This window comes from Eumetopias jubatus, unplaced genomic scaffold, assembly GCF_037043125.1.
Source record: "Eumetopias jubatus isolate StellerSeaLion01/CBP00866 unplaced genomic scaffold, mEumJub1_p1.0 scaffold_8, whole genome shotgun sequence".
NCBI classification, from domain to species: Eukaryota; Metazoa; Chordata; class Mammalia; order Carnivora; family Otariidae; genus Eumetopias; species Eumetopias jubatus.
Genome location: NW_028274814.1, coordinates 19,444,942 through 19,458,096, shown reverse-complemented (window position 1 = coordinate 19,458,096; position 13,155 = coordinate 19,444,942). Strand labels below are relative to the sequence as shown.

At 37.5% G+C, this 13,155-nt stretch overlaps 1 protein-coding gene across 1 annotated transcript in view; it reads right to left on the bottom strand.

Moving 5' to 3' along the window:
* CUBN (cubilin) overlaps nucleotides 1-13,155 on the bottom strand; it is a 271,439-nt gene that overhangs the window by 178,790 nt on the left and 79,494 nt on the right. Inside the window, exons 23-27 of the mRNA XM_028114080.2 lie at nucleotides 12,858-13,050; nucleotides 11,351-11,511; nucleotides 10,754-10,935; nucleotides 9,853-10,009; nucleotides 6,676-6,863 (exon numbers count right to left, since the gene is read on the bottom strand). Coding sequence (XP_027969881.2) covers nucleotides 6,676-6,863; nucleotides 9,853-10,009; nucleotides 10,754-10,935; nucleotides 11,351-11,511; nucleotides 12,858-13,050 — 881 coding nt within the window. The remainder of the gene's footprint in view (nucleotides 1-6,675; nucleotides 6,864-9,852; nucleotides 10,010-10,753; nucleotides 10,936-11,350; nucleotides 11,512-12,857; nucleotides 13,051-13,155) is intronic.

The following is a 13,155-nucleotide window of genomic DNA, read 5'->3' as shown; positions in this document are numbered from 1 at the left end:
ACAGTGGTCTCAAGTGGGGCCCAAGGGCTTGCGGGGACTGTCTCTACTGAGATTCCTAGAGACTTTAATTGAGTACGTCTGGGCTGAGGTCTAGGAATATGTTTTTCTAACAAGATCTCCAGGTGACTCTGGAATGCAGCCAGTTATAGGGGCTTCATCCTCCCCCATCGGCTTCTTCCTCAGTAGAGACTACAGTTTTTTACAAAGGAAATATGTCGACACTAGTGTAGCACAAAGAGACACGTGGGGGTGGCAAAGGGAAATAATTTCAACCATCTGGACATCTCTCATATGTCTAAATGGAAAAAAAAAAGCATGGCATTTGATAAATTCTTCAAACGCTCTCCTCTCTCAAAAAGTAAAGAAAACAGTGAAAAAAGTACTAGTCTGGACTAATTCTGGACAGCAAAGAAGTGGTTGTTATTGTAGAACAAAACATTAGGAGACAGTGATCAATGTCCCTAGAGCCTGCGATACTAGACATGCCAGTCATGGGCCTAAGGTATTAGGGAGTCAGACTTCAAAAGGAGATATGAGCCCATGGACTAAAACAATTAACAATTAAAGAAAAAAGAGAAGCAGTAGAGAAAAGAAAGAAAATTCAAGAAACATGACAAATTCTAATAAAATTAAATTCTGTCCAGAAAAGCTAGGAAAAACTTTGGGGGCAATAAAAGGGGAAACCTCTGAAGAAATCAAGTAAGAAGGAACCATGGGGCTACATAAAAACTTTCTGACCATTTTATGAGCATTCAGCATTTCTCAAAACTTATTAGAATTTAGTTCTCTTTATTTGTGAAACATCTATCAACATTTGTGGCAGAGAGAGTTATGTGGTTTCCCCAAGTCGACTTCCCCTTTGTCTGGGTTCCTGAATCACCATGTGGAAGGCAAGGAACACCAGCAACACCAACACCAGCAAGACAAATTAGCTAAACTCTGGGAAACAGCACAGTTAGAAAAAAAAAATATATCTATTTTTTTAAGCTATGATTAGGGCAAATGAAAGATCAAAATATGGACACTTGCAGAAGAGAGCACAATGTGATAAAGGGAAAACAGAAACATGCCTAGAATTCTGAAACTAGAAGAGACATCGAAATCCAACTTACAAAATCAAGACAGGCAATTCCTTTAAATGAATTTTTGGGGCTTAAGTGAATTACATCCTACAGTACTAAAAGGTACAGTCCCTACAGAACAAATCGTGTAATCTTGCTGAATTCATGAATGTTGAAGAAAGGTTTTAGCATGCCAGCAGAACCAAACTCAAAGATTCTGCCTCTGCCCCGACACACCGTCTATGAGCAATGCTGGCCAGAGGCTGGACTTCACTGCTCCTGGCCAGAGCCAGTCATATTGCCCAGAGGAGCATCTATCCATAAGTGGGCTAGATACATGCCTTTGCTGTCAGGCTCAAACAGATGAGCCCCCTGTGCTAGGAATTTGTGGCTAAGGGAGGCCTCATTTGTTGCAAGAGCTTGGGGCAAATGGACACGCAGAGTCATGGCGGGGTGGGGGTGGGGTATATGGAAGCTAAAATGGTGAGGCTGTAGAAATGTAGAGAGAGGTGGGAATGGCATATTCACATGCAGGGAGAAGCCACTAAGTGCCTTTGTTCCTGCCTTTTCCCAACTTTTTAGTTTATTGTGTGTGTCATAAGGCTTCTTACTTTCCTCAGAGTAGAGCCCTTTCACAAAACTAATGGTTTAGTTTGAGTGTGTACCTGCAACCAAGAGTATAAGGCACAACACTGAAAAGTAAGAGGACAGCCAGAAGGCTCAAGGGAAGACGTTTCAACTTCCAAACTCTAGGAAAGCTTTGTTCTGGAATCTCACAGGTGAATAAGATTGATAGTCATTTTCGGAAAAATTCTAAGTTGGACACTAAAAATAATTTGTCACAATGTAGCAAAGAAAAGCGTGATTATAATAATAAATGACCACTATTTATCTATGAAGAAGTATGCTATAATAACATGGACAGTGACAGTATCCCTAGGATGGTAGATCCAACGGCTCATGGACACTCCCTCATGTCACCTCTGAGGAGGACAGAGAATTGTGAGTATATACATAGAGGATGTGTGGTGTCATGGCTAAAAGCATTGGCCCAGTGCCACAGGGCCTTGTAGAAAGCCTGGCTTTGACACCTCTAATGTTTGTGACTGGGGACAACTTGTATTTGCCTCAACTGTTTCACCTGTCAAATGGGGTAATATTTCTTACATTACAGGGTTGCTGTAACAATTACCTAGCAAATAATAAGTGTTCAATAAAGATCAGCTATTATTATTGCCAAGATGTTTGAATAGTGCTATCCCTGAAGTCTTTAATAATAGATCATTTTAGAGGTATCTGGGTGGCTTAGTCAGTTGGCCGTCTGACTTGATTTTGGCTCAAGTCATGATCTCAGGGTCCTGGGATGGAGCCCTGTGTCAGGCTCCACGCTCAGTGGGGAATATGCTTAAGGATTTTCTCTCTCCTTCTCCCTCTACCCCTCCCCTTGCTTAAACACTCTCTCTCTAAAATAAATAAATAAATCTTAAAAAAAAATAGACCATTTTAACCAAAGAAACATCCCATTTTGGAGTATTTGAAACCTTGTCTGATATTTTTATCAATTATTTTTGAAGAAGTAGTAGGCCAATGCCAGTAAGTCTATATGAAAATAAATAATGTTCTACAGACCAAAGAATCAGGGCTTAGAAGGATCATGATGGGTTTGAATTCTCAGGCAAAACAGTCAAATATAACTTACTAGGAATAATTTCCTCTGTATGGCTATGAAGCCATTACAGTTCCTATAGATGTGACCTGGAGAATACAAGTATTAATATAGTCCAGCATTATGACTTGACTAACAATAAGCCCATATAACCTCAGCCTATGATACCAGAAGTATCTGAGCCAGATGCTATAGTTCCAGCATACTTGGCCCTAGTTGGCTTCATTGGAGTGTTGAATCCAAACCTGGGCCACATTTTAAGAAACATTGACATACAAGAGGTCATGCAGAGAGAGTGTCCCCTGAGAGCGTGCCTCGTGAGGACCAGCTAGGGAAATGCAAGACGAGGACCGGAGGAAAGAAGCTCTGACTTCATGCTATTCCCTCGGGAATAGAGAACTCGGCGAATTCGTGGACTTAAACTTCCATCTACACTCACTCTCAGACCTTTGTGCTTCCTCACACTGTGGTCTCACTCCTGCTCCTACTACCCTTCAAACACCCAGAGTCTGCCCAGAATCGCACTGATCTCCAAGGGACTCTTCTTAACCCTGATATTCCTCTTGATCCCCTGGGAGCCTCGCACCTTGTTGATCACAGTCACCTTCTATGATACTCTCTGCCCTCGGCATCCGTGACACAACAACCTCAGGGTTTTCCTCCTTCCTCTTCCCACCACACACCTGTTCCCGGTTGACCTGATATATGCTCTGGCCTCCCTGTACACCTCTGTGCTGATTTCTCCCAAATCCATCACTTTCATTTGCATACTCAATCACCTATTAAGTCTCTTCTTTTGTGCAGAGACTCAGACTCAAAGTAAAAATTAAAAATTTGAAATGCAGTTGTAGGATACGCAAAGAATCCTTAAGGTTGACGTCTCATAACTGCACGGGCAATATGGTCTTACTCCTTCAGGCAAGTGACCCTTCCTCCCATTGAATTTAATTTCCAAATTGGAATCATTTTGTTTTGCCCAGAGGACAAATAATAAAGGGTGGATTCGCTTCCCCATGGGATCCCCTACCAACCCACACCCCTCAGCAAGGTTGGGTACAATTCTGACCAGCACCTAATCAAGTCCTTTCACAATTTCAGCTTTATTAATTCAAAATAACTCAATTCTGGCTGCAATGTCACTCAACAGGGACCTACTTGAAAAACCCTTCAACTACAAGTTATAAAAATAATGGAAACTAGATTTTGTGCTTGTGGCTTTTCTCTTCTTAAGTAGTTATTTGTGCTTTTAAAATTTTCATCATAGACCAGCCATTGTCGCAACTGCTCTGGCCTTGCCCCTTGGCTTACAGAAATGGAAAAAAATCTCCTCCCTCTGGCAACAGTGTCATTCTTTAGAAGGCTTTGCTGAACTTTTCTGTAATTTTGCTGCTTTCACCATCAATATTGCACAAGATAAATGGCATGTCTCTAACGTCATCTATGAAGGGCCTCTAATGAGCTGCTCTGCGGTTGCTGGAATAAGTATTTTCAATTGACAGTTTTCAAACACCTCCAAAAAAATTATCTGATGGGCCTTTTGCTACTCTTCCAAGTAAGTCCAAAGAGGTGGAAATCAGTCCCTGGAAAAGTTCCATCTCATTTCCTCCCCCACTCTTTCTTCCAAAGCCTCCTGAAAGTCCAGGTCCAAAGCTTCCTCCCTTCTGCAGCTTTCTCTGTTGTACTTTCATCAAATCACTCTCATGGTGCCTGGCATATCGTTATACATGCAACGCTCTGCAAGGCCTTGAGTTTTCTTTTTGTTTGTGTTCAAAGGGGTAGAATTGCAGTGAATGCATAGGAATTATACAAAACTGTCAGTTTGGAAATCAGTTCTTTCTCATTAATTAACATCTATCATTAGGCTGATGCTAAAAATATGGCTGTGAGAGTCAATTTATCCTGAACTCACTGAATTCCTATAAGATCCCAACTCTATAATCAATGCCTGGGTCACAAATTCAGTAGGAGACAACTCACACCTTCAAAAGGCTCACAGTCCAGTAGGGCATGTGGGCACAATCACAACTGGCAAAAATGCAATAAGATAAATTGCTGTGTTTGTGCTATGAACAAGGGGTTTTGAAATCAACTCTTCCATTTCCTCTAAAGAATGAACAAGATCATATCATATGAAGAAAAGAAAAGGATGTCTACTCCAGGTAAATTCAATGAGACAAGCATGCCAGTATGAAGCTTGTGAAGACCATCTCAACACTAGATCAAGAAAAATGGACTTTAAAACCATTGTCAAGTTCATGCTTGTAAGTTTGTTTGATGTTGTGTCTTATTTTCTTTGAATACTAGTAAATATCACTTTCTAATGGGTAAACCCTATGGCTACTATTTCTATAATATTGAACTTCTCTAAATACAAAGAAAGATTTCACCCAAAAAAATTATCCCTCAGAAACAAGAGACTCCATATATTCAGGACCTCCCAAGTCTCTCAAAGTACAAGAAATTTCTCTTCGTTTTAAAAAACAAAAGGGCTATTTGGAAAAGATAGGTTAACCTCAAACAGCCTCAATCAATGTTCAGTTTTTTAAAGAATTGGTAAAAAGGTTAAGAAAATTTTACAAGGATAACGGATTTTTTTCTGAAGGATTCGTCCTTAAAGTTACAAGTGCTGGATGTTGGAAGTCTTTGTAAGCAAGATTTCTAAAAATCACTGATCACCTTAAGAAGAAACCCACTAGGGGCGCTTGGGTGGCTCAGTCGGTTAAGCGACTGCCTTCGGCTCAGGTCATGATCCTGGAGTCCTGGGATCGGGTCCCGCATCGGGCTCCCTGCTCGGCAGGGGGCCTGCTTCTCCCTCTAATCCTCCCCCCTCTCATGTACTCTCTCTCTCTCTCATTCTCGCTCTCTCAAATAAATAAATAAATCTTAAAAAAAAAAAAAAGAAGAAGAAGAAGAGACCCACTAAATCACTGTGTTGTAGATAGGTGGCATGGGCTGGGGGAGATGTCCTAATGCTACAGAGGGGGTACTTGTCACCTCAGAAAAGATTTTTAGTGAAAACATCCTATGTGGATTTAAAAGTATTATATATGAACAATGTAAAAAAATACAGGAATGGTATGTTAGATGGACTTAAAAAGTGATTTTATTAATGATGAGAACTTGATGTCAAAATATTTTAAGTGGTTTCAGTAAAATTGTTTTATGGAGTGTGAAAGTGGAAATCATAATTTCTAAATTAATGTAATAGCTTATAAACCATTTAATTTTATATTTGAATGCATAATTACATTCATGAAGTAAGCAAAATAAGTAGTTGCCTAACTTTTCAATCTATAGCCCTAAAAAGTCATACATGAAAGTTAGCAATAAAGCTTTTAGGAGTAAAGTATCTTATTGTAAAAATAGGAGAGTACTTGATATTTTGGGCTACCTAGCTCTCAAGCAATTTTCATTGAATAGCATTGTATACAGAGAGTTGAATAAATGCTACAGGTGATCATTATCAGAACAAATAGAAATTTCCGTTTTACTGAAATGAGCTTAAATTTAAAAATAAAAACAAGACTCAAAATCATGATTTCTAGTATCAGGCAAATTAGGTATTAAATAAAGCCAGGTACCCAAACATTTTTTGATATCCTGTTTATAGAGAACAAACATAAAAACAAGTAACAAAAAGTAGAAGTTATTCCTTTACTCCTGGATTATTTAAATAATATGAGGTCAATCAGTCCAGAAGTCATACTGAAACCTAAAAACATAGACAATTCTTTGTGTATACAATTTAGTGGATTAAATATCCTTCATATTAATATGATGCAGTGAAAGAGACACGAAATATACCTGTTCAAATACCATGAGTAGCTGTCATATTATAGATGCAGAGAGCCACAGAGATTCAGTTCTACAGAGCAACGATGATTTCTAGTTTGGCTTGCCTAACTTGATCTGAAAATGCAGTGATTTATTTAGTTTCAGAATACATACCTCTAAATAGTCTGTGGAGCAGTTTATGTGATTTTCCAATTCAAATGCTAAAAATGTGTAATTCACTGTGTTGCCAGTAGTTGCCTGGATGGTCCAGTTGCAACGCTGATTGTCAGAATAGGGACCTGGATAATGTATGCTCTCTAAGATGCCATAGGTTCGGTTCACAATCACCACGTTCCTACATGCTGAAAAAAATAACCAGGATTATTGAGAACCACTATCATATATTTCGTAGTTGCTCCAAGATGGGTGAGATTTTCCTTTAAGAAAACATCTAGATTAAAATATGTACATATTTTATATATTATATATGTGTATATATTATGTATGTACATACATATATATAGTATATCTGTGTGTGTGTGTGTATATATATATGTACATAGTATAACATTTTCATAGTGAAAGGGTCTCCATTTAGAACAAATGTAAAATAATACTTCAGCAAACTCATAAACTGTAAGGTGTCATGAAAATTTCCTATTAGGCATCAAATTCCTGTGAACTGGTGGAGAGCAGACTCACTCAGCACTACCTAGAGAGCAATCTGATTTGTTTATTTACAAAAGTGCATTAAATATTCTATGCTTCTGTTTTTCTAACTTTAACGTTTGGAAGGAACAGAAATCCTGACCTTTAAATTCAACAGCTTAAAAACACGAAGTTCTATGTGAATGCTAAAAAGGAATAACAGCATGGCTTTGTTGAACATTCAAAAGTCAGCATGAAATTCACAATAAAGGCTCCGTTATTCCTCTAGTTAGTCATCAGGAAGTACCAGATGAATGGAGGGAATGTAAAGGATTTGAAGAAGAAATGAAAATCTTAAATTTTGAAGAGAGTCTTCCATCCACTGGTGGCATTTCCCTCAGCTGAGTTTGCAACAAAACTATACTACGTACCTCAAGGCGTGTCTAGCCCTGGGAGTTAGTGCCACATTCAACCCAAACTAAGGACTTGAACACGGCATACATATGCCTTTTCTCAAACCTTGTCCATATTGTCTGTACCATGTGTGATAAAAGAGAATGACAAAATAAACATTATATTGAAAAAACTGGTCTCTGAAAAATGTGGTTCATAGATGCATTTCTACTACTATACTCTTCCTGACAGGTGACTAGAACATCATATATATATATACAACCTTTGGTATGGAAAAGTATACCTTTGTAGCTCTCCAGAGACTTCCTTTGCTGGAGCGGGGGAATACTCAAACTATTTCTCTTTAGGTCACCTTTTTGTCCACAAAGGAATTCTAAAGGATAATTCTGTGGTCTTAAAAGCCTGTGAGAAGCTACAGCTATGAGGCAGAGGGGCAGCATTTGCCACAATGGCTACAAGTCAGGGCAGAGGAAAATATATTCCATTAAACCATATGGGCTGCTCTTGGTGCTCAGAAATTCTTCCATCGGCAAACCTCTAATTTCATATGGCAAATTTTACAGAAAATCTCACTGGTTAGCTCTGATCTTTGCCTTTAAGGCCCTATATCCCATGTGCACTAAGTTATTCCTTCAGTGTTCTGAAATTATGAGAGAAAAAATAATCACAAGAATAAAAGGGAAGAATCCTTATTAAGCAATCTGACTATAACCAAGAAACAAATTAGCACAGCAATAATAAAATTAGAGAAATGTTCAACCAAAAAGATATATCCCTGAGAGAATGGGAGAACTTTTCATACACTATGATGAACTTCTGAAGAATAAAGCATTCTATCATTAAAGCTCAGTATTCAAAACTATCTACAATTCAGCCTAACCCTCAAATGTAAGTGAATGTGAATATTTGCAAATTCATACATAGTCAAGGTCAAACATTAATAGGCTTTCAGCTAATTCAAAGGGATTTTGTGTGTTCAGTTTATGATCTTGTGACTTTCAATTCTATTTTTAGGTAACTGTGTCAAAATATGGATAAATTTAGGTGTAGTGGGCAAGGAACTGTACTTTCAAAACCACAAGTGTTTATTAAATAATATAAATTGAAGGAAGCCTTGTTTTCTTTAAATGTCCATTTTGAAACTAACATTAGAAAGTATTTAATTCTAGGGGCGCCTGGGTGGCTCAGTTGGTTGCGCGACCAACTCTTGATTTCAGCTCAGGTCATGATCTCAGGGTCTTGAGATGGAGCCCTGCCTCTGCTCTGCGCTAAGCATGGAGCCTGCTTGGGATTCTCTCTTCCCCTCTCCCTCTGCCCTGCTCACCCCCCATCCCCCACCACTTGCATGTGCACATGGGTGTGCACACGGGTGCACTCTCTCTCTCTCAAAAAAAAAAAAAAAAGGTATTTAATTCTAGACCTAGAGGGAGCTTTCATGGTGGCCTTGTTTACTCTCTTTTTTTAAGAGAAGAAGTCATGGAACCTCAGAGAAGAAAAGTGATCTCAGAGATCAGGGGCCAGGATAAACTCCTGGGTCCCTTGACTCTTCGTACAATATTCCTTTAATTCTACCACGTGGCCTCATAGGAAAGTAGAAAATGACATCTCTACAATAACCAGATTTTTCTGCAATAAAGAATGTGCTAGGGGCCTGGGTGGCTCAGTCAGTTGAGCCTCCACTCAGGTCTCAGGTCATGATCTCAGGGTCCTGGATCCGCTCCCCCTGGGGCTCTGTGCTCAGCAGGAAGTCTGCTTCAGGATGCTTCCTCTCCCTCTGCCCCTCCCCCCACTTGCTCATTTTCTCTCTCTCTCACACACACTCTAAAATAAATAAATAAATCTTGAAGAAAAAAAAAAGAATATGCTGACTTTACATCTGATTTATAAGAATGTAGTCTCCCTTAATAAAAATTGAGGTACAAGACCAAAAAAAAAAAAATAGTGTGGGAGATACTATGTGTAATGGAATAATGTCTAATTAGAAGATTGTAATGTTTGATACAAATGAAAACCCATTCGCTGTTAACCTGCTACGCTGATTTTTAGCCAAATGGCAACTATCCCAGCATATTAAATACTCCATTTTGTATAGCTGACCACATGCTTTAGTTGTATGGCGTTAAATTTAATGCTAAGCATTTTTCTCTCAAATAAAATTAAGTCTTTCTCATAAGAGCAAAGATTTATTTCAATTGTTCAAACCAATGGGTTATACTTATTTCTGTTTGTTTCATTATCAGGAGATTGAAGACCCACCAAAGGCATGGAGCAGCCAGCATGCATACTTACTTTGCCGGTATTTGGCTAGGAAGCCACCTCCTTGTTGACCTTCATCTGTCCTGAATTTTAAAAACATGCTGTCTCCACTAGAACGGATGAGAGGCGGTTTTTCATTCCCACAAAGCTGACTTAGCAAATGAGAGCTGGTACTTGGGCCATCATATACCTTTAATGAAACATTTTAAATGTCAGATGATTGTGGCCATAAACATTATTTAAAGGTCTCTAATGCTTAAGAAGTGGGATAATACACAAAATACATGACATAACAAAAGAAGAGCCCTGAATCAAAATATCTTTAAAAATTATATTTAAATATCTAAAAACGTAGGTAGTGAACTTGGGCCATTTAACCATGGCTGTGTATAGTCGTAAGGGTGTAAACCCAGGCTGAAATCTGAAGATTAAAAATGAAAGACTAATACATATTTTGGAGACCATAGCTATTTTCAGTAGTTCTCCTTGTTTTTGATTTCAGAGTTTATAATTTATGACATTCTAATACATTTTTTATTTAGATTTTTTTTAATGGACAAGGATGGATTGGTGCTACTTATAAAGTCCTACCTGGATGGCTTCAATTATCTTCTCTAATTCACCAATATAGTCCTCTACATTGTTATTTTTTAAAGAATATGTAGAAATTACCCCTTTGGGAGATTTTAACCATATCTTAACAGCCCATATTCAATATATTTTAAAAACTTAGTGTACCAATCCGTTCAACAATACATGTCATACTTAAAAGGCTGTCATTTGCATCACATTTTTTTTCTTTTGTTTGAATTTTTTATGTGGATATTTTGCCGAAGTGTTCCCCTTTCCCAAATTTCAAAGATAAAAATAAGTGCATTGATGTGTGTGAGTGAGATGAGAGTAGTGGAGAAGAACCACTGAACTTCATACATACAGCCAGATAATCTGACATGCAGTTTGGGTGATGCTCCAAGTGGAAGTCTTCAAATTCCAGTTCAAATGGGCTGCCGTGGCTGGATTTCAACCTCCAATAGCATTCGGAGCTGTGGTAGTAGGGCATCGGGTAGTTGGGAGAAGTGAACATGCCAGTGGGAGTTGTGAGATTGCCCCCACAACCTACAGGAGAAAGAGATGAGATGACCCATATCTTTTTCTTCATGGTAAAATGGAATTCTCTTGCCCATATCAAACTGTGGTTACTGTGACTGTCCTTTGTTACAGAACAAAACTGCATCTCCACATGCAGTTTTGTTTAGTAGCTAGCCTATGTCCATGTCCTTTCCTTCGGCTAACCAAGATGACCAGCTTGAGGAAATACACCGTGGAACCAGGACATTTCCCTTTATTCTGTCCTCGAAAACAAAACCAAAACAGCTGCTGTTAACTCAGAAATATTTGCAGTGTTGAAGTTTAGTACAGATAGTAATGACAAAACACAGCTGAAATAAACTGGATGAGAGTATGGCAGTCTAAGAATCAAGAAACCAATCCGACTGGACTCTCTAAGAAAAGACAGCTCTTTGCCATTTACCTGTCAATGATCCATCCCAGTAAACTGAGAATCCAGGCCCCGAGCCAAGGAAGTCACTCTTAAATTGTAACCATAGTTTGTTACTGTGAGAGATGATTCTTGGAGGTTGATTTGAGCCACAGTATGTTCCCAGGGGTGGCGAACTTTCATAGCCTCCATCTCTGTGACAAAACAGAGATGTGATCATTTATTGGTTATTGATCATATTACCGTATAAATATTTAATATTATTTGAACTCTGAGATTGCAAACAGATCAGTTTATGTCAGTCAACGTTTCTTAAGAATACTCTAAGTCACAATTTCAAGTTTTCAATTTTTCACTTTATTAAACAGTGAATAGCTTAATAAGGAACATCATTTTTGGTTCGTGGGACATTTTATATAACCAATTTCAAGCTGAGAGAAAGAGTTTAATCTTTACCCTCTCAAACGAAGCATCTGGCAAATGTGTCAGAGAACACAGAGAATGAATATGTAGAAATTACATAGATAATATGTAATGGGATAAAGAAACCATAATTATTAACAGTATAAACAAATATTGCTTAATTTTACAGAGAAAACTGAAATGTTTTCCTTCTAATTTGAATTTTTCAAAATTTAATGTTATATTTGACCTATTTAGCAAAATTTTGAAAATGATTCTTCCCCAAGAATTTTTGGGGGTCTTATATCTACTTTGTAGCTTTTTCAAGTCAAAAATAAAAGGGGGGATTCACTCAATATTAAAATCTAATGATTAATTATTATAAATTAAGAAATTTATGTTATTTGGGCATGATATGATACAATTGTGATTTATTATTTTAGTATCTCACTTTACATCATAGAATAAAATTTATTGTAAAAAAATATAATATTCTAGGCTTTTGAAAGGCCAAATAAAAAATTTAACCAAATACACACCAAGCTGATTAGCCTGATTTAATTCAGTGTTATAATCTGGGTAGATAGCAATATATAAGTTAACTTACTTTTACTGCAAATATAACTTTTAAAACTCATTCTCTCTAAATACCAAAGAAGTAAAGAAAAAAAGGTCTCACACTAAAATTCACAAGCCTAGACTTTTATTATTTGAACACAAAAAACTTTGTACAAATTTTAAGGTTGTTATCTTACCATCATTTTTGTGATATAATTAGACCAAATGGATAATGAACAGCCTAAAATTTAAACTGATTTTCCATAAAGTAGGTTTTCAATAATTGCAAGTATCTAATTTCAGAGTAGTAGTACATCTGTTTAATCTGTTCAAATAAAATCTGGAGTTTATTTTCAAATATTCTCAATAAAATAATCACTTCAAAACAACCACTGAATCTTATGCAATTTTCCGGTTTTCTTCTGTTAAATCAGGCTCCACATGGCAAGCTTTGTATCTTGCAAGAAAGAGCACAACAGAGGGCTTTACAGAGAATTTCCATGTGTTTTCCTTAACCTTTCCAGGAAAGATTATGAATGAAAACCAATAATGAAAAAGATGATGAAATAAAGGTGCTTACCTGATTTCCACAAAATCTCCTATACAGTGTCCACCAATGGCCTCCTCCAAAGAGAAATTTGTGAAGTGCAATGCAATCTGTTGGCTGGTTTCCACCGTGATCCTATAAATGCATTTCAAATTGTTGGGGTAATTATCAGGGAAGTTTGGAGAAGTAAAAGTCCCAGATTCTTCTGTATAGTCTTCCATGCATGCTATGGAAAGAAATAGAGCATAAGAGAGAAAAGAGAAAATATCATGCTACATTTATAAGACATTCAGTAATACATATTTCATTGATTTATGCCAATGTACTTGAT